The 20,163-nt window shown below is 38.3% G+C and overlaps 1 protein-coding gene across 1 annotated transcript in view; it reads left to right on the forward strand.

The window, feature by feature from the left end:
- JAZF1 (JAZF zinc finger 1) overlaps nucleotides 1-20,163 on the forward strand; it is a 191,842-nt gene that overhangs the window by 160,071 nt on the left and 11,608 nt on the right. The window contains exon 3 of the mRNA XM_032699187.1: nucleotides 1,460-1,656. Coding sequence (XP_032555078.1) covers nucleotides 1,460-1,656 — 197 coding nt within the window. The remainder of the gene's footprint in view (nucleotides 1-1,459; nucleotides 1,657-20,163) is intronic.

The following is a 20,163-nucleotide window of genomic DNA, read 5'->3' on the forward strand; positions in this document are numbered from 1 at the left end:
AAGGAATGTGAAGTCACACAACAGATAGTTTGGTCACATAGCAAATACAATTGTCACATAAAGAGAAATTTGGTAGATTGATGCTCACCACACCTCCAGCCACAGCAGGATGGGGAAGAAAACAGAAGGAGCAAGTGCAAGAAAACTCATGGGCTAAAATAAAGGGAATCACTTACCATGCAGTGCCATGGTTAAAGCAGAGTTGACCTGGGGAAATTAACTTCATTTATTACCAATTAGCATAAATATTTAATTACTGATTCAGATATTGGTTATTGGGAAACAAAAGAAAAGAACTAAAACACTTAGGGGGGAAAAAAGCCACCTTCTCTCCCCTTTCCAGGCTCACCTTCACTCTAGACATGTCTCCTCCCCTGCTATGGCTGCAGGCCACGTTTGCTCCCTTTGGTGAGGTGACAGGAGGTGCAGGGGTTGGAGTCAGGTTGGAGGGCTTTCTCTCTGCTGCACCCTTGTTTGTTGCATTTCCTGTGCTCTGATGTTGGTTACCCATGGGTTGCAGTGCCTGCAAGGGTGTACCTGCTCTTCACCATGCAACACTGACTACTCCCCTGATCTTGTTATTCTCTTATTTTTCCTCTGTTGCTTCCTCCTCTCTTCCCTCCTCCTCTCTCCCTCCAACATTTTCTAACCCTCATTAAATATATTTTCCCTGAGGTGCCACCAGCTTGGCAGGAACCAGAATAAAAGTGAAAAAAGCTCTTTTTATTATAGATAAGATATACCATGCAAAAATTTGCACTGCTGGAATTACTGCACTACTGGTGCACACCCTTCATCGTGCTGGTGGGATTCCCTCTCAGCATCCCACAGAGATGAACTTTGAGTTGCATTAGGCCTTCAGCAGCATGTACCAAAGCTCTACAGAGAGACCTCACTTGGTTTTCAAGAGTTGGGAACTCCCAGTTTGAGAAATTGCAATTTAATTAGACATCTTTTATGCCAGGCAACATTGTCTAAAACCTTTAGCAAAAGAATGTGATTACCTTAAGTTGGAAATGATGTATCTACACAAAGTAGTTCCTATTATCTCTTTAACTTTCAGATTCAATACATTTGCTGCTAACATTTTTCTCTGTTACAGCTTCTTAGCTGCTTTTTCACAGAATGATTGAATGTAGTAATTGTGAACAATTGAGTACAGTTATTATATTATTGTTTGTAATGCTGAGCTCTGGTTGGAAAAAACTTGTGTGTTCGCACATGATGCAGATATCTAATGTAAGTTCTATTGAAATCAGAAGGAAATGGCCCAGATCTTTAACATTGAAATAAAGCTGTTGATGAAGTTTGTGTTTTTTAGATTTGTGTGTTGCAGAGGAACTTGTCATGGCTGAGTTTGAAGTTCCATTGGGTCACTGAGGGCAAAAAATATTTTACTTAAAGCTTGTTTGAGGACAGTGTTTCAAACCTCTCATCTTCATGATTGTCCTTGTTCTAGATTTATGACTGATGCAGCCCGACGTGAGCAGGAGTCTTTGAAGAAAAAGATTCAGCCAAAACTCTCTTTGACTTTGTCAAGCACAGTGTCCCGTGGGAATGTATCTACTCCACCTCGCCACAGCAGTGGAAGCCTTACTCCTCCAGTCACCCCTCCAATCACTCCCTCCTCTTCGTTTCGCAGTAGTACTCCTACAGGTGAGCACCTACTGTTTGGTTTCTTCCAGATAAACTAGCAGGTTTGCTACATGGCATTTAGAGAACAATAGACACTGGGAAGGATTGGGAAGAAGAACAGCTAAAGATAAAACAGAAAAGCTTTGGGCTATTTTATTTACATTTGGCTTGCAATCTCTAAAATGTGTTTGGGCATTTGTTTCCAAGCTCTTTGCTAAAGCAGAGAAGGACATGAACTTTAAAAACCACAGCTGAAATTATTACATGAAAAAACTGACCTTACCAGAAATACCAAATGCGCAAAAGACTTCTTATGTATCAGTAGGAGAGCTTTGCATATGGTAAAGTGCCAGTCAAAGATTAAAAAAAAAAGTGGTATCTTTTTTTTTTTTTGGAGGGAATTTGAATTTGTAGATAAATGAGTGCTTATGTCATCATGTAGACATGACTTACATTAGGAAACTATGTTCACGAAAAGAAATATATGAAAAAAATTATCTGTGTTTTCTTCAAGTGTTCCGTTGATTTTCCCAGGTATAAAATTCCTGAAACTGAAAATTGCTTACTCTGCCAAACCAGATCTCTTGGCCTGAGTCAGTCTGATTTACATTAAGTAGAGATCTTGTCAGATAATTCAGGTACACTTCAGATTAAATACCAGTATTTCCTTCTAAAAAGCTAAATGCATATGATAGGGTTATTCTATTCTATAATTAGTAGGCTGAATATAGTCTCCTTAATAGGAAATCACATGAGCATCACTGCCTTGAAAACTATTATGCCACATGTTTTTTATATAGGCTATTTCATGTCTTAGTATTAATGATTAAATAGAAAAGTTGTAGCAGTCCTTGCAATGTTCTGTGTGGACGTTGCAAAATGAACTGATTGTTCAGTATGTCCCTGGTTATGAAAAAGGGAAGCACACAGAAAAGTTAAATGATGAAGTCCTAATGTAATTCAGAAAATTTTAGATTTTCTTAATTATTTCACATTTGCAACAAACTGATTTCATTTTTTTTACATACTACAGATAGCAAGGAGTTTCTTCTTTCTTTTGTTTACTTTTTGTACAGCTCCTTCTGAGAAGGCTGATTCATGATGTGGTCAGGTAGTATAACTTTGAACTTCTGTTAGGTACATTGGCTAGTGAGGTACTCTTTGAAATATGTTCCATCAAATACTAAAGAAAATGCCAGCATCTGTCTACTTAAATATTTTTATTATTAAATATTTTTAAAAGTTTTCAGGTTACTCTGAATGTTGTTTTACCTGTAGTTAAGAGAATCAGCTTGTTATGGCTGCGTTTCTGAAAGTCCTGCCTGCCAGGTTATAAATAATGATCTTCCACTTTCTGCACCCTCAGTTCCAAGTTCCCTGTTGGAGCCCTTTTCCAAAGCTAGGGTTTGTAATAGCCTAGAAGCGAAACACATATATTCTTTAAGACTTTTTTTTTTAATTAACTATTAACTGAGTTGCATTTCAGCAGCCTCAACCCAGAATTTCCATTTTTGTCATCTTAAAAGTTTTCTGGACCTAAAGTAAGCATTGAGATTTTTCTGGTAACTACAGGATTTTTCCCAGTGTTTATTTGGCATAGGATTTTGTTCTAACTTATGTAGGTGAGGTGCTCAGAGTCATGCCAGGACTGAGTTTCTCTTTCTGTGGGTGCAGTGCCTGCAGAGACAGCCCATGGGGGCCAGCAGACTAATTTTAGATATGCAGCTCATATGTCTGTTATTGCCTGATGGGAATCTTTTTCCCTCAAGTGCAAGTATATATGGCAGTTGACTAGCAAGGTGATACAACCAAGAGTAATTAGGCAAGATCTGTTTCAGGGAAACAATTTAGAGTGTGTAAATCATCCTACGTTTCAGCCTCACGGTGCCTACACAACTTTCAAGCCCTACAGGCATACCCTCCACTGCATCCAGTGAGAATGAAGAATACTGCTGTATTCCTTCCGTGCAATCCTGTTTGATTTGTACTCCGAGCAAACTTGTTAATTCGTCTTTGAATGCAGGTAAACATGTATGCTGTGGTAACTTGAGAAAACAAAGAGGCTGTTTCTCCCTAGGTTGCCTGAAAATGCATCATCTGCGTTATGTTCTGTATTTGTTTTAATCCAGATATAGTTGTTGTCCTCATCCTCCTTCAGAGCTATACTTTTTCAAAAATAAAATGGGATTGCTTTGGCCCAACTTGTTCATGAAATTTTCAGAATGGCCATTTCCCTTTTATTATTTCCCATCTCAGTTGTTCGATACTTTGTGAGGGTACCAAACTTCAGCAGTGTGCCTGTCAGTACTGTACTGCACAAGGCATGACGCCAAGAAGGTGCCACTTGAGATGCCAGAGAGGAAGCATGCCCTCCAGGCTAGTGAGGTGGCGTGCAAATACGCATGTTCATCAGCAGAGAGTATCTGTCCTATATGGCTTTTTGCCATTCTTGTTCAAGGTAAAAAGTGGAAACCTCATTCATCTTTTGAGTCCCATTTTCCGTGTGCTGTCCTCCCTTTCAGTATGCTGCTCACCTCGGCTTTCCCAGGTGTGTTAGTCTTGCCTTGGGTGAAGCCAGCAGCTGCCTGAATCCCAGTCACATTTGTGCATGTCCTTACATCTACATCTCGCCATTTCCTGGTGCTTTTAAGCTACTGTTGTAATTTTTCAGCAAAGCATAATTTCGTATAATGATCTCTCATGTATGCATTGACCAGATTCAAACCCACTTAGCTTGTGAAATTTGATAAGAAACAGTTCAAGTTGGTTTGGCTGCAGAGAATGTTTATTAAGTTTTGCAGTAAAAATCTGTGCCAAAAGACTAAGGGGCCATGTTCTCAGACAGAGCTGAGCAGCCTCCAAGCTGACACACATCGATGCTGCAAGTGTCACATGTGCATGTATAATACCTTCTTCTTTGTAAATGAGTTTATTCATGGAGAAGCGGAAGTATTCAGCAAAGAAGTGTACTCTTTAAGGCTCTTCTCAGGTAATAAAGTAGACATGTATTTATCTTCAGACTCTGTATGTGTTAGTCCCCTGAAGTGGCCTGTTTGTGGTTTTGGTGGGAAGTAGAAATGCAGTAGTTAATTTTCTATACCTCCCCTCTCTTCCCTCAGGGTGGCTGGCATATGCTCTCTGCTTACATTTGGTTTTTTGTTCCCTCTCCTATAACAAGTTTTCTCTTCTTCTTAAGACCTGCATCCTCTAATGATTGCAGAAGTTCACTTTAAAAGTTTGTTCCAGTTTTTATTTTAACAGTAGTGTCTCCCAGGAGACTTTGTTTAGTAGGGCTTAAATGCTCTTGTTAGAGTTCGCAGGCAGGATTTAGCAAAAGAAATGGCTTCCATCAGCAGTGCAGGCTCCTTAGGGTGATAGGGAAATAGAGCAAAGTAGGACCAGCACACAGCTTATTTTGGAAAGACGTTAACAGTCTGCAAACATTGAAATATCTCTTTATTTAAGGAGCACTCAATTAAGTCACAAAAACTTATGTTGCCTTTATTTTTAAATGTCAATTTTAAACCCACAAAACTAATGAAGTCTAGTTATGGATAAAAATGGGGCTGGCATTGAATCTTTAACATATGCTGTTAATTTTTTAAATATTTTCATACATCTGTGTGGCTCACAGATGAAATTTCCACCCCTAACTTCCTGGGGTTTGAGTGTAAGTCAGAGAGCATTGACATTCGTTTGAAAACTGTGATATCTCTTTGTACTGAAAAGGTTTAAAAAAGATACAGTGATAGTAACTTATTGGTAATTCATTATTAAAATAACCTGTTCCCAATTTTAGTTAGAAAAATAATTCATAGTAATGAAACTCAGATCCAAAAAAAAAATTAAAAAATAAAGCCACTTCTGCATTGAAGGAATGCCAAAAATCATCTGAAACCACCACTATTTTGAGATTTTATTTTCTTCTATATTTATTACTCTTTTCTTTTTTGTTGTTGTTTGTTCGTTTGTTTGTTTTTTAACTATTCCAGGTCTGGAATAGTAAATTTCAGCCTGGAGTGAGTTTTTGGCCTTCCTATAAATCCTAAAGTAAGTGTTTAATACCACCAACTGGCTTTTTAATGGTTCAACCTTAAGTCTTGCCCACCTCCCAAAAAAAAGTTGGAATACTTGAAGACCTCATAATTAGCATTACATTTTACTCTGAAGAAGCTGGCTCTCAGACATCCTTTCCTATTTATTTTTTATTTTAATAGATTACAATTTATAACATTTATGCTGTTTTAATAGGTTTATAGACCTACTTAGTGCCTGATCATGTTGGGCAGTGGATGGCAGCCAGACCTGGCACGAAGCATTGAGGATGCTGTGCTAGGCTGGAACAGCTGTGGCTGTTCTCTCAGTCTCCTTCCCCTTATGAAGGAGATGAAAGAGTGAAGTTTTCATGGGTGGTCATAGCTGAACCCATGAGAGAATTGGCAAGTCCCGTTTTGATTTGCAGCTGTCATTTAAGTAGGTGAATAACTCTTGGTTTGTCTTATTAATTAGGATAAATGCCTCTCTGGGGAGTCATATTTGTCCAGTCATTTTGATTGACTGCATTTGAAGGATTCTACCTTTAATTAATACGGCGAACTTCCTTGAAATTTCCTCTAGTCCAATCTCAGTAATTATGAAAGTGACCCCATTTTCTAACCACAAAAAATACCTAACTTTTTGGTCCTTTTTTTCTTTCTAGTGAAATTTGAAAGTAATAATTAATTTTAATCTGGAGTAAAATAATACTTTGTGGGATTGGCCTTAACCTTTAAGAAACCTAAGATCTAAATGGTGATATTTTAATCAAATATGCCTAAAAATTCAGTACAACAGTGTTTTAAAACTTTAAAAAACTATGACTGAGGCTTTCAAGTTAGATCTATTGATGCAGAAATCATTACATTTACCAGCTGAGGATACTGTCTGAACGCTGATTTTTTTTGACTTATAGTAACTGAGTTACATTTGTAACAAATGTGGATAAAGCCTTCCCAAATCTTCGTTCGCGAAGCTCAGCCATGATGAGTAACTGAGTAGTTTTTTAGATATAGTATAGTATAGTAGTTTTCTTAAACTGCAATCAGAATCATTTTGTAGCTGCATCAGTAATCATAAAGTTGCACTGTTTCAGTCAGTTAGAACAAACCATGTGAAATGGGCCAATTTTTGTCTACTAAATCATACTGGTGGTGAAACATGACTTTATATAATATGCAATTCTATGACAGAAAGCAAAATTCAATATATTTTTTCAGCTAAAGAAAACAAAATCAGTCTTCCCCTAGCGTCTTATTTTCAGAGCCTGGTGTAATTAAGAGTACATTTTGTACCTAGTGTGACTGCATTCTTAAATACTTGCAATAATTTTAAATATATTTTTGTTTGTTTTAGGTTTAGGTAACTAAATTAAAGAGAATCATGTCCCATTGACATCATTAGGGAATATCTTCTAAGATTAAATATCTTCTAAGAGGTATATATAAACTTTTATTCAATAAAATTAATAGATCCTTACAACTCAGACTATTAATCTTTTCTCTGATTCAATTGGATTTTGTTCAAGATTCAAATGCAACTACTGGCAAAACAGTGACCAAAAAATTACAGCTTCCTTCTGTGTTAACAAATGTTCTTGTTGCTGATGAAATAATTTAAAGCTTCATCGTTCCCTCTATGGGCGACTAATTTATAGGGGAAGAAAGTCTCCATATTACAACAAAAGATCTCCTTTCTCCTCCTACCAAAGGCAGTTGGGACTCAGAAATTAATCTGTAAGGATCCACCTTGCTTCTGGTCCATTAAGGACTTGTCTGTCATGGAAACTTTGATTTTGAGAAGCAACGCACTGTGTGGCAGTTAATTAGTTTTCCCAATAAACCTTGTTATCTCATGTACTGTTATCTCAATGGCATATCATCCCTATAATTCTGCTGTGTAGCATTTGCCTTCATGGATAACTCATGAAGGAATCCCAGGGACCTCTTCTTGAATCTGTTCCCTTTTCTTTTCCAAGAATGCAAAAGCTGAAAGAAAACCACTCATTGTTTGCTGGTAATAGCAATCGAAACCACAATAGTAACCAGCTTTTGGAACTGGGCATTGGAATAGAGTAACAGGCATGCTGGAAACTAATATGGTTTACATTTAAATGTGTGTTTAATTTTTTTTACTTCAAGTTGTTTAAAAAATGCGTTGTTGTAATGTAAAAGCTCATTCCTCTTCATAGGTATCAAAGCAGCTAACATTTCAGTACAGTTTCCATATGTTAGACTTTCAACAATGAAGTAATCATATGGCACAGACAGCTGTTGTGCAGAGTGCTGTAACAGCACATTAAACAGAATCCAGCAAGAAAAAGAGATCTGCTAAGCTGAACTACTTTGTGAGTTTAAAGTAGCCAGCAGAAATGTAAAAGAGCAGGGGTGTTCCTCCCGCAAATTAATCGAGGACTTCAAGGAGGAGAAGTTAGGTGCTCAAGACTTTTTTTATTGATGGATATGCTATTCATATGTAGCCAAAATGATTGAATTTGTAGCAGAACTGCTATTTATATCAGAATCTCTTTGGCTTCTGTCAGCAGGTGGCATTTCTGAACTGCGTGTTAGGTTGAATTAGAGTACATTGTGAACCATTAAATCCGCTATTTAGTTGATAATCTGCAACAGCTTTTTCTTTGGGCCATGCACATTTATTCAATATTGCTACAGCTAGAGAGATCTTGCTCTTTTGTGATGGGCTTCTCTTTTTAAGGACAGAGCACTGCAAAATATTCCTTGATTAACATCTTAAAGGAGCTTGAAATTAGACTTGGCAGGACAAGGCAGTGGCAACAAACACACGTTGATGGCATTTTGAAACTCATACTGCAAATTCAGGTCACGTGTACTTAAGGACATGATTAATGTTAAGCACCTAATACTGAGGAGATAAATGCTGCCCGACTTTGGGCACATAACAAGTGTTTTGTCAGACTGGAATGAAGTATTCAGCACTTGCAGAGTTGCAAACTCAAGAATTTATGTAGTCACAAAAGCCCAACTTTAGCTGTTCATTCCAAAAATTCTTCACCTGTGTTAGCATGCTGTCAATGCTTAAATTTGATTATTACACTTCATGCTAGTGTGGTATCATGCAGATGTAATTGAAAAAATAATGGAAAATAGAAATACGAAATTAGATCCCAGGGCTATTGTGTTAAATTGTTGCTGAGAAGTGGACTAAGAGTGCTACATTTTTGTGTCTTTGACTTATGGGGTGTCCAGCATAATAAAAGCACGAATGAACCACGCTCTACTGCAGTTTGAAAAAATATACTTTTAGATGTCTGAGGAACCATCTCATTACTTTTTCAGAGCTGTCTACTTGTTTAATTGCCTGTTCAGAGACTGAAGAACTTTTATGCTATGTCTTTATTAAAAATTAGATGTATAGACTCACTCTTGTATAAACAGTATGGGCAAATAAGCCATACTTCATAAAATGAAGACCAAATTGTGTTCTCCAGCATAATGAAAGTTTGTCTGAATGCATATGATATTTCGGGCCTGCAAGGTACGATAAAATCTATGTTAAAATATCTTGAGGAAACTGTATTGGGGTCTGTGACAGAAGTTCCCTCTGAGTGGCTTCACTGGTGCCAGGATTTCACATTGCTGTGCAGACGATGGAAGAGAACTTTCTTTATTGGAACCAGAATGGTTCCATCTAATTGCAGGTCTGGGGCTCTATATTAATCCTGCACACTAACTAATAAATACATATGTTTGCCCAGCATTTAGTAGTCTGAGGCACTTATTCTAACAGAGCATTATGGGTGTTCTTGTAAAAAATAATTAAAAAAATAATGAATGACATTGTGCAAAACATATGACTTAACTGTAATAAATGTGTGCTTAGACATGGTATGAGATTTTAACATGAGCTTTTGGCTGAGGTCGTGACTAAGCATGAATAATAAGTGAAATCTGTGGTAGTTTCTAGTTTCTGCCTTAAGGAATAAAGCTGTAGTAGGAGGTGTCTAATAACAATGAAAAATCATAAGTAAAAATGCAGTTATTTCCTATAGAGGTTTTCTTAGAACAGGTGGGATTTGTTCCCAGCAACAGCTAAAAGATGGGGTTTTTTCAGAACTAGACACCACATTCTCCTTCTAGGGAACCAGGCTTTAACATTGTACATATTCATCTTTTTCTTCAGTAATCCAAAGTGAAAAATGCTCAAGTGCTCCACGCTGTGCTTGGCTAAGTGCTTCAGAAATTGATATCTTTTTTTTTTTTCCTAGCAGTCATCTGCTGTCAGGTGACTGTCTGGGTTCCTTAGAGAGGCAAAAGTATTTATTATACTGGTTACTCAGGGAGTAAACCAAACCAAAAGAATTACAATCCCAGAACATACTGAAATTTATGCTTGGAGGATCTGTGGAGCAAAGATAATCCCATATTGCAGGCACAGCAACAGTGTTATATCTTGGAAGTGACTGCATGGCAAATAATAATTACTAACTTATAGCTCCAAATCAAACAGTTTGAAATTATCATGAAGACCAAGAATGTTAACTTAGTCAAACCTGCACATTTATTGAAATCTGGCTGTGTGATTACCTGGGTACCTGCTCTGCAGTTTGGCTGGACGCTAAAAGAAAGATGAGAGTTGGCCCAGGCATGATGGCTGTTTCTCTTACAAGGGAGGCCATCGTGGGGTTTTTTTGTCTCCTAGGCAGAACTGCAGTCTTTAAGGACTCTGCAAACCCAGGCCCCTTTGCCTTACAGAAATGATCCTGGTTTGTTTTACAGTGGGTTTGGGACCCTCCAAAGGCCACCTCTTTCAGTGTGGATGGACCGTGTGAATGAGGAGTGCTGGTTAAGTCTTTGCAAGGAGTACAGGGCCCCAAGTCCATGACTACAGTTCTTTCAGAGTCCCGTTGCTTTGGGATCCTGGAGTATTTCTGCAGGGCTGTGCTAGACAAGCCAACATAACAAATTTTTCACAGGTTTGGTATTCCCACTGATCGAGGGCTGTAACTTCTGACTATGAAGCAAAATTATGGAGATTCTCCTGGAACTAACCTTTTCTATGGTTTTCACAAAGACACATACCATGATAACCTCCCCTGCTTAGTCTTTTTTTTTAACTGCATCCCAAACTACCTTACAACCTAAGTACAAAAAGGCCTGTACTACATTCACAAAATTAAATTACTTGAAAGTGGTGCTTCTTACAATTTAAATTGGTTTCAAAGTAAAAAGGCTGTTTATAAGTGTATATAGAGGAAAATAAGATTGATATAAAATAGCTGGTGGGGAAAATAGGGCTGCGCTGTGAGGGGAAATATATGAAGACCTTTTGTTTTAATCACAGTTCTTCTCATAGCTTTCCTCCACATTTTATGGTTTTCTTCCTTTTTCTGCTTTATGGGTGCATTTCCCTTACAATTCTGTTATAAATTCAGTAAAAATGTGTTGAGCCCAGTTTGCTATAAAAATATATTCTGGAAAGATTGACTCAATTGTCAGATTTTGTGCTTTCTAGTAGAATTCTTAATCTTGCCAGAGAAAAAGGCATATCAGAAATTTAACATTATATTTTATTTCTCTCATCTTGCTCACTACAGGTAGCTTTATATGTAATCTCCTGCTTGTTGGACATCGTCTTCCCAGCCCCTTCAGAGCATTCTTGTTTGATACAGACATAAATTGCACCAGCAATTGTAAAGCTACTGCGCTGTAGAATTGTATTTTAATTGCACATACCTGTAATTAATTGTGTGGGAATTTTCACAGTACTCTCCCTAAGGAACAATTTAATTGAAAAGTAGCTGAGTTGTCTAGACTATAGCAACTCATAAAATCATCACTAGTTTTGGGTTTTGAGCTACAAAGCAGCAATAGAAACATGGCTTGTAGATTTAAAGTACTTCCAAGCACAGGAAATGTTTTATAATCCCCATCGTAGTAGTCTAACCTGGCAAACTGTTTTTAACAGGGTCGAGAACAAAAAATGTACAATAAGCTTAAAAGTAAAGATTATCTCTGTGTTAATTTGTGATAGGGTAGGAGGATTTTTGGTGTAGAAGTGCCCCCATTATACATAGACGTTTCTTCCTCCAAATGTGTAATAAATATATATTTTGTAGAAAGTATATTGTGCCTGCCTTTCACAGCTTATGGCATAGCTGGTTTAACACAGGAATACTGTGACACTGAAAAAGGTACTTCAGTGGCTCTTGGTAACAATGACAGCATTCATTTTTGTGTGTTTATACTGCAAAGGCCAATTGGTGGAAGGATTATTTTTTTTTTTTTTACTATTTAGCTTTGTAAGTAATCTTCTAATTATTTTGAAAATTGCTAACTGAAAACACAAGTGTTTTTTTGAAAGATAGAAACAGTAGTTGGCCACAGGGAGCTTTTAGGTGCTTATTTAAATTTTTTTATTTATAATATATATTTATTTATAATTGCATATTTAATATATGCACACAAATATATCTCTATATATGTATATATACATGTATACATATACATATATATACATATACATATATATACACATATATAATATTACACTCCAACATTAAACAGAATTTATCTGTACCATCATAGTGCCTCAAGGACTGAAAAAATTGCTGAATGTCCACCAGTGCTGTATGTCTGCACACTGAAAGTGGTTATGTTTTCAGTGCCTAGCAGGAAAAAAAACACACTCCTTTAGGCAGCACTTCAGTGTGCTGAAGATGATGAAACTTAAGCAAATGTTTGAGTTTTCCTTGCATTGTAGCCAAAGCAAATCAGAAGTAATAAAAAGCAAGGACTAACATACCATTTAACACTCGTTGACTTAAAACTCAGAGAGGTTTATTTCACAGGGGAAGTGGTGTTATTATGAGTTGATGTTAGCTGGTAGATGATCATCAAAATTATGTAAAATTCTAGGAAAAATAGCGTTGTTTGTAGTTTTTGTGTGAGCTAAAGACTATGAAACGTTTGCCAACCCCTAAAACCACAGATCCTCGTGTCTTTTTAGCACTTGTGGACTGGCAGGTGGAAGACACCACCTTAATTCTTGCTGAAGATGAAGATTGGTGCTTTGTCCATGCTAGCAGAGGCTCCCTCTTGTAAGGTTTTACCATATATAGTCAGACAGCACCATTCACGGCATTTTCCGAGCACTTCTACCTCTCATGCCAAAGGATACAAGAAGCCAAGGAGCAATGGAAAATAACAGATTGAAAAGTACTTTGATTTCAACTGCAGCCCAGTGATACATCATCTGAAACAACTCACACCTGCTAGCATACGTTCTGTAGACCTGATTGAAACAGTGATAGCCTCAAAGAAAGGTTTGTCACAGCATACCAGGCACAGTGCACATTTTATTTTTTCAGAATTTTTGTCTTTAAAAATGAGAGAGGAGACATGACTCCCCGCTGGATGTGGTTTTAAGTTTCGGGTGTTTAAAAATGCATTTCTTGCTCAAAAACACAAAGTAGGATTAATTAAAAACCAGATCTTTCCTGTAGATTTTGTGCATAGTTAGAATGATAAAAGCCTTGATTTTCACTCAGTAATGAGTAAGGGCTTTTTAGCCCTTACTGGTAATTCTGAGTATTAGGGCTAGCTCTCAAATTATGGTGATGAAGTTTCTTAAATCTAGATGATCAGAGCATTTAAAAGCAAGCAGAGAGAAGCAACCAGTATATTTTCATGCAGATTAAATCCTCCCTCCCTTCATTGAAGTGGAGAATCTGCCATTGCCTCTCTCATTGCTGGTCAGGGGTTTGTAACTCTCTTGTGCCTCATAAACGTGAAATTCCCTCAGCCCAAAGCTGCTGGAAAGACGCTGAGGTGCCTTGCTTCTCTGCAGCTCCTCCACACCCTGGTCCTCCATGGGTAGCCTGCATTGAACCAGTCCCTTTGCCATGATGCAGCCCATTCACACATGAGGGTCAAAGGTCCAGCCCAGGAGCATCTTGGAAGTCCCCACGTAGCTGGATGATGCTGAAATCAGCACAGCTACTTGCACAGTAATAGCAATGCCTTGGATTGGAGCCTGGTCGCAGCTCGGTGCATCCTTGCTGGATTTGCACACTTGTGAAGGCAAAACACACGGCAGTCGGGGTGGGTAAGGACTGTGTGCATTAGCAGTTTTATGATCTGTATTGTAAGTGGCTGAATAGCTTTTGTACAGCTGTAAAGCATGCTTAACCCAATGTTATAAAACATGTCTCAAATGTATTTTCATAGCTTCATAAACTGCAGTTCATTTATGTTGGTACTTTTTATTGTAATCCTTTATCTTAAACATGAAACTGTTTCCTGATACCATTTTTTTAATGAAAAAAGGGATAAAGAAGAGAAAAGAAAAACTGCTGTTTTGTTATATGCATCAGGAGAGTCCTTAAGTACAGTAATAGTGCCCTGAACTTGTATTTTTATATTTCTAACCTCAGAATGCAGGCCTAGCGACTAAAAAGCCAAAATAACATTAATTATGACTGTTCTTCGCTGTGGTTTTTGGAGTATAAGTTTGGAACAGATGTTTGGGGGGAGTGGAGGGGAGAAGGAAGGATGGATTGTTTCTTTTTTCTCAGCCCCAACTGGTTTTAATTCTTTCTTGAACATTTTGAGAGTATCTTTAAACATTTGCCAGAGTTCAATTAACATCCTGTGACTGAAGGTGGAAAATGTCCTACTTTGTTTTTCTTCAAATATATACCTGCTCTTGCTGCTCGTGCCAAAGCCAGAAAAAGAAAGGATTCCAGCTGGCATAGGTTTTATTACTGTTACATTAATTTGCAGGTTAAGCCTCGAGTTGGGAGGGGTCTGCTGGATTGAGTTATTTATTTACTTTTTTTATTTTCATGATTTTTAAAAAGTGCCATGTAAAACACTGCTATTTAATTACAGGAAGGTTACAGTCCTTTTTGGTGAGCATTTAACAGCTTATTCTTGTTTACATGAAGTTGTAGAAATCTAGTTTTAAAATATGTTTAAAGTAGAGATTGTGTTCATGGGTTTATCATGTTTTTTCTGTACTGTGTATAAACAGAAGATTGTACATTATTGAAAGCCCTTTTTTGTGGAAAACAGGATTGGGAAAAAAAGTTTATATAAGAATGCAAAATAACTTCCCGAGACTATTGGCGCAGTGTGACCATAAAACCTCAACAGCACATTGTGCAGTGACATTATAACAATTTGCTTTAGCACCTCTGCAGCGTTCTCAGAAAGTCCTGTTCTACAAAACACATGCCATGGTGTCAGTTGACTGGTTTTTTCCAGAATTGGTTCTTTACATGCATGTTTTTGTGATTAGTTGCTGTTCCACAAGTAATTGGACATGGGTTTTTTTTCTTTATTTAGCTTATTACATGTATGTTTTATTTGCATACATTTATACATTCAATAAGTTGTAACATATCTGCTTATATAGGTGTGCAAGCTCCTTTTAGTGGATTTATAATCTCTGGATTGGGATTTACAGTATTAAAGACTGTATTAAAGACAGTATTAAAGTTATTTACAATTTTAAAGACTGTTTTTTGATATACCAGTATCAAGATACAGATATATCAAAAAAGAAAATTATTAGCTCCTAAGGCCAGATAGAATCCAGCTGCTCCACCAACCCCAATATTGGCTCTGGAGGACTATTTTTTTTCAACCTGAGTGTTGTTAGATCTGTTTCTCTTGTAGCCCAAAATGGAGAGCAGATCTCATGTGTAAATAGTTCCCAATTTTCCTGACAGTGAATAGGAATATATGACACTAATATCATACTAACAGTACTTTAAATGGAAATCTTTATGTTTATTTTGTACCTTTATCATTTTAGCTTTACTTCCAGGATTTTAGGGTGATTTCCTACATAGGCTAGCTCAGACAAAGTCATTCTATACCAAAATACAGTATATTCAGGTTTATAGAGCACAGAAGTGTTCACATGCTTTCCAAAATGGATCCAAACCTTGCAATGGAATACATTTTCAGTCACTTAAAATTCAGCATGAGCTTACACCAAGCATTTAAATGAAAACTGCAGGTGATGTGAAATGTTGGAATTGACCTGTCTACCATTTCATTTAAAACACCGAGGTGCTCCATGGTCTGGGTGTGTAACCGCGTGTGGTTTCATCCTGTTTGAGGTACCACCCTCCAAAATAGCTGGGGGAAGTATCTTCGCAGACTGTCCTCGTGACTGTGTGAGTTACAGTTGTCATTTCTGCGGTGACCAGGAGAGAAGAGGAATACCCAGAATATCCACCCATGTCAGAAATATCCACCCATATTCTTAGTTGTTTAAGTGTTCCCTCCTTCAGTAGACCCAACCCTAGGGTCTGAAAGCTACTCTTCAAATGATGCAAACAAACAAGACAAAATATTTTTTTGTCTAACTTGTTTTCTCTAGTTCTTTTAAGTATCTCGTGCCTAAGAATAATGTACATTTTTTAAAGGTACATTTTTTTAAATTCTCTCATTGCTTGTTCACTAACTGAGCCTTGCTTCAGCCAGAGACAATTGAAAATGAGTTCTTCTGAGTAGCAATGTATCCTAAACAGTTTGTTATTTAGTGCTTGATACTTGATCTGAGCTAGGAGAGAACTGAAAGGAAGGGTGGTTTCTCCAGAAGACACTGTTCTGGCCAAATCCTGCTCTGACTAGTGTCATGAAGAAGAGTAGGATGCTGGCAGCACTGACAGCTGAAGGCAAGATGAGGAACTGCTCCTGGCATGCGCGTGTGTGAGAGCAGCCCAGCAGCGACCGCCGCAGACCACACACCCGTGGGACCCACTGCGCAGGGCTGGCAGGGGCTAGCAGGACATGCCCTGCGCCAGCCCCCCCCCCTTGGCACGAAGCCAACACAATAATAAGTTGTAATTGCTATTTTGATGGCTCTTTTGTGATCATGCAGAGGGATAGAGGCTACTGCCAGCCTTGGCAAGTGCCCATTTGACAAACTGTAACCATCTCAAGCAGCTCCCTCGAGTGACAGCAAAGCTGCCAAGCATGCAATTGGCTTTGAGAACAGATTTGCCTCTCCTCTCCCAGAAACAAGGCTTGGAAATATTTACTGGGATGAGAGAGAAAACTCGTAACTGCTTGTGCATCCACTGGCTGAAGAAAGGCTCCAGCGTTCACCGTGATAAACCTAGTGCTCCCTGGGTATGTAGGTGCTTAATCCAAACATTGGAACTGTGCTTGCAGTCTAAAATACCAGTGTCTGTAGCACTGCACAGTGCTCTGTTTAAACTACACTGGGTTTTCATCTATGTCTGCATTGTCTTTGTGGACATGAATGGTAAAAGTATTTTTGAAAATGCAGGAAATTAATCTGAATTGACCTTTCACAAAGGCTGAAAACCACTTTCTGTCCTCTGAGTCCTCTTCTGCCCCCAAAACAAGCAAGCAAGCAAAAGAAAGACCCTGGCTTAGTCTGGAGGATCCAGTGTCTGAAATCTGCTGGAGTTTGCAGATCCAGTCATTGTGCCACCCATACCAGGTCACAGCTGGGAGAGTCCTGCTGCAGCTTCTAGATAGAGACTTGCATAGAGGCTTTGACACGTATTGTTTAACTATTTTGTATTTCATTGTCCCTAGCATTTATTCCTTGTGCTTTATAGAAAGGAAGAATGTTTCATTTTGAATGACTTGATACATCTTTAGATCAGCATGGTCTATCGGCTGTGGGAACATTCTCCCTGGTTATGAGTATGGAGGAGGCTGTGTGCATCCATGGGCACAGAGGGAAGAAGTTTGACAAATCCATAAATGTGCTTTAGTATTAGACCAAAATTCACATAGTATTAATAATTCACTTTTTTAATGAAGGAAACTGTCGCAGTATATGGGAATGCAAACTTCTTAACATAAGAAGTGCTCTCATAAAACTGTTTCTATGAAATGCAAACTGCAAGTCCCACACGGGACAAAGTGTGAAGCTGAATTTTTATGAGAAATCCTTGGAATTACCATGAACTTTCAGTGACACCAGCAATGTTGGTTCCCACTGCAGTAAGCTATTTGCTCATAGTTATTCATTGTATACTTAAATGTATGCTTTCTGGTCACAAAAATAATTGGCAAGAATGTTTTGGGTTTGTTTTTCTTCATGGGAGGAGAAAGGAAGAACTCATTATGTTCTTGATCAGAGGTCAAGATAGATCCTACTCATTGTAACAGCACACACAGCTTGTGCTGTTTTTAATCAGCTTTGTCTTTGTTATATTTAAAGGCACAGTATAGAAGTCTTTAGATTTGAAAAGCAACATAACTACAAATGATGTGCACCTACTAGATTCTTTCGAAGTTCAGGGGAAAATCCTCTGTAAATCTCATGGTGGAATGAATTCACTAACACGAAAGGCAGAATTTATCTTGGCTACAGTCGTGTGAATTCCAAATAAACCCCAGAAATATAAAAGATAAGGCCCCAGATTTTCAGTAGTGTAGCTGGGATGTTGTCTATTCCAGACTGTCAAATTATTACCTCTCTGCAAAATATTTCTTAGCTATTAAATTACTGACTTCATATACTGGAAAAAAGAGAAAGTAGTAGATGGGCATTCAAGTGGTGAGATCTTTGCTGTAGGATTAAGTGATGTTCTCACTGATTTCAACAGCAAAAGCTGACGGGAAGAAGAGGTAGACCAAGTCTTGATAGCGCAACTTTGCTTTTTATCACACTACAAAGGCTTCTTACCCTGCAGGCAGTAATCATAATCCCTTTTCATGCATGTCTTTACTTTTGGCAAGTAAACTGCTGTGATGCAGACAGCTTTCTCATTTGTGATGGGTTGTTTAAATGCGGTGTGCAAATTACAAGAGAAATAATTTGCCAGAACTCTTTGTGACCTGGTATGTTTTCTGTCGTCTCATAACTGATAATTTCATGTGATACCTGGCTCCAGTATGGCATTCTATGCAACTCAAGTCCACCTCCACCAGTGGAGTCCACCTCCCTTTGAGGGGTGGTGGCATTGTCTCAGCATGGAAAATTCCAGAAGAAAAACCCCAACAAACTAAACTAGCATTCTTTCCTTGCCTTTGTTTTATTTAATTTTTTTGGTCTGCTGGGGGCAGCACAGATGAAGTGAGTCTTTTGGCAAGGCCATTGGAGTGAGGAGTTGGGAAATGGCTTTGTGGGCCAGGACTGAGGAATATTGCATGCAAGGGTGGGCTCAGTATTAAGATTTAACATAGTCATTTGGATAATGAAGCAGTGGGTTTAGGTTAGGCTGAGGTGGAACTATGTAGGGTCTCTGAATGAAAGCCAGATGATTAAACTGGATATTATGGTAAAGAGTAACGAGCTAGCAAGGAACCTCAGAAAAAGTGTTGCCAGAGGAGAGAGGTGGAGAAGGCAGTTTTCTTGCTATTGTAGAAATAGTATTTAGTTATGGTAATAATATTGTATATTTGTACATTGCCTTGCTGAAAGCACATGCTGCTCTATCAGCCAGATATTTCCATGCTTTGCCTTAGAGAACTGTGTGTTGTTGAGTTTTGAGGAGGGAGGGTTCTTTTGCCATTCACACTTCTGAAACCTGATTCTGATATTTTTCCTTTGAGTTCCTTTGATGGGGGGAATGATCAATCTGCCTTTCCAAGCACAATGAGGACTGACTGGTAAAGCCATTAGCAACATGCTACAAGAACAGCTCTGCTCAATCCCCCAGAAGGGCAGCGTGCCCCAACAGAACGTTCTGTTTTCCATGTGCATGGCAGCATCCACAGGGAGATCAGTGAGCCAGCTCTCTCGGAGCTCTCTTAAGAGTTATTGCAAATACTTGCCCAAGTCACGCCGTTGTTACACCCTGGACCGGGCCATAGGTTAAGATGCAAGGTGTGCAATTATTTTTTTTCCTTTCAAAAATAAATATTTACAGATATAATTACGAAATACTGACCAAGTTTGAAAAGAAAAGCAAGCAAGCAAGCTCTGTCTTGATGAAAGTGCGCTGCTGTGCACTCCGCCTTCGGCGCACTGCTGGTCCTCTGGAAAGCTGCCCGGAGGAGCCGGGGCAGCCGGCGGCTCGGGTTGCAGTTTGTACACCTGACGTGCAGCTCAGGGCCAGGGACTCCTGCTCGGCGTGGGAATGGCTTCGCAAACCCACCGTCCTTAGCCTTATGCCGCTTAATTAAAATACCTCATCTAGGGGCTGTTATAATGGCAGCACCAATCTGTGTGTCGTGCTTTTTGTTTTTCCTCTTGTTTTATTTCTCCCTCTCTGATGTGTTGTGCGCAGTCAGCAAGGCACCACATGAGTTGCTGCTCTTAGACACTGACAACTAAGGAAATTAAATTCTGAGGCAGAATCAGTTAAAAGCATGAATAAATCAGTGTTGTTTTTCTTTAACAACTGAAACAACATAATTATTTTAAGGTTAAATTTTTATTGGTAATGATTCTTTTCAAGACAGTAATTTTTTTGCATTTTCCTTATACCAAGACCGTTTAAAATACATTTTGGGATTTTTTTTTTTTTTTTTTTTAAGAGAGTAGAAACAATAGAGTTCAATAGGCCACTGT

Source organism: Chiroxiphia lanceolata, chromosome 1 (genome assembly GCF_009829145.1).
Source record: "Chiroxiphia lanceolata isolate bChiLan1 chromosome 1, bChiLan1.pri, whole genome shotgun sequence".
Taxonomy (NCBI): Eukaryota; Metazoa; Chordata; class Aves; order Passeriformes; family Pipridae; genus Chiroxiphia; species Chiroxiphia lanceolata.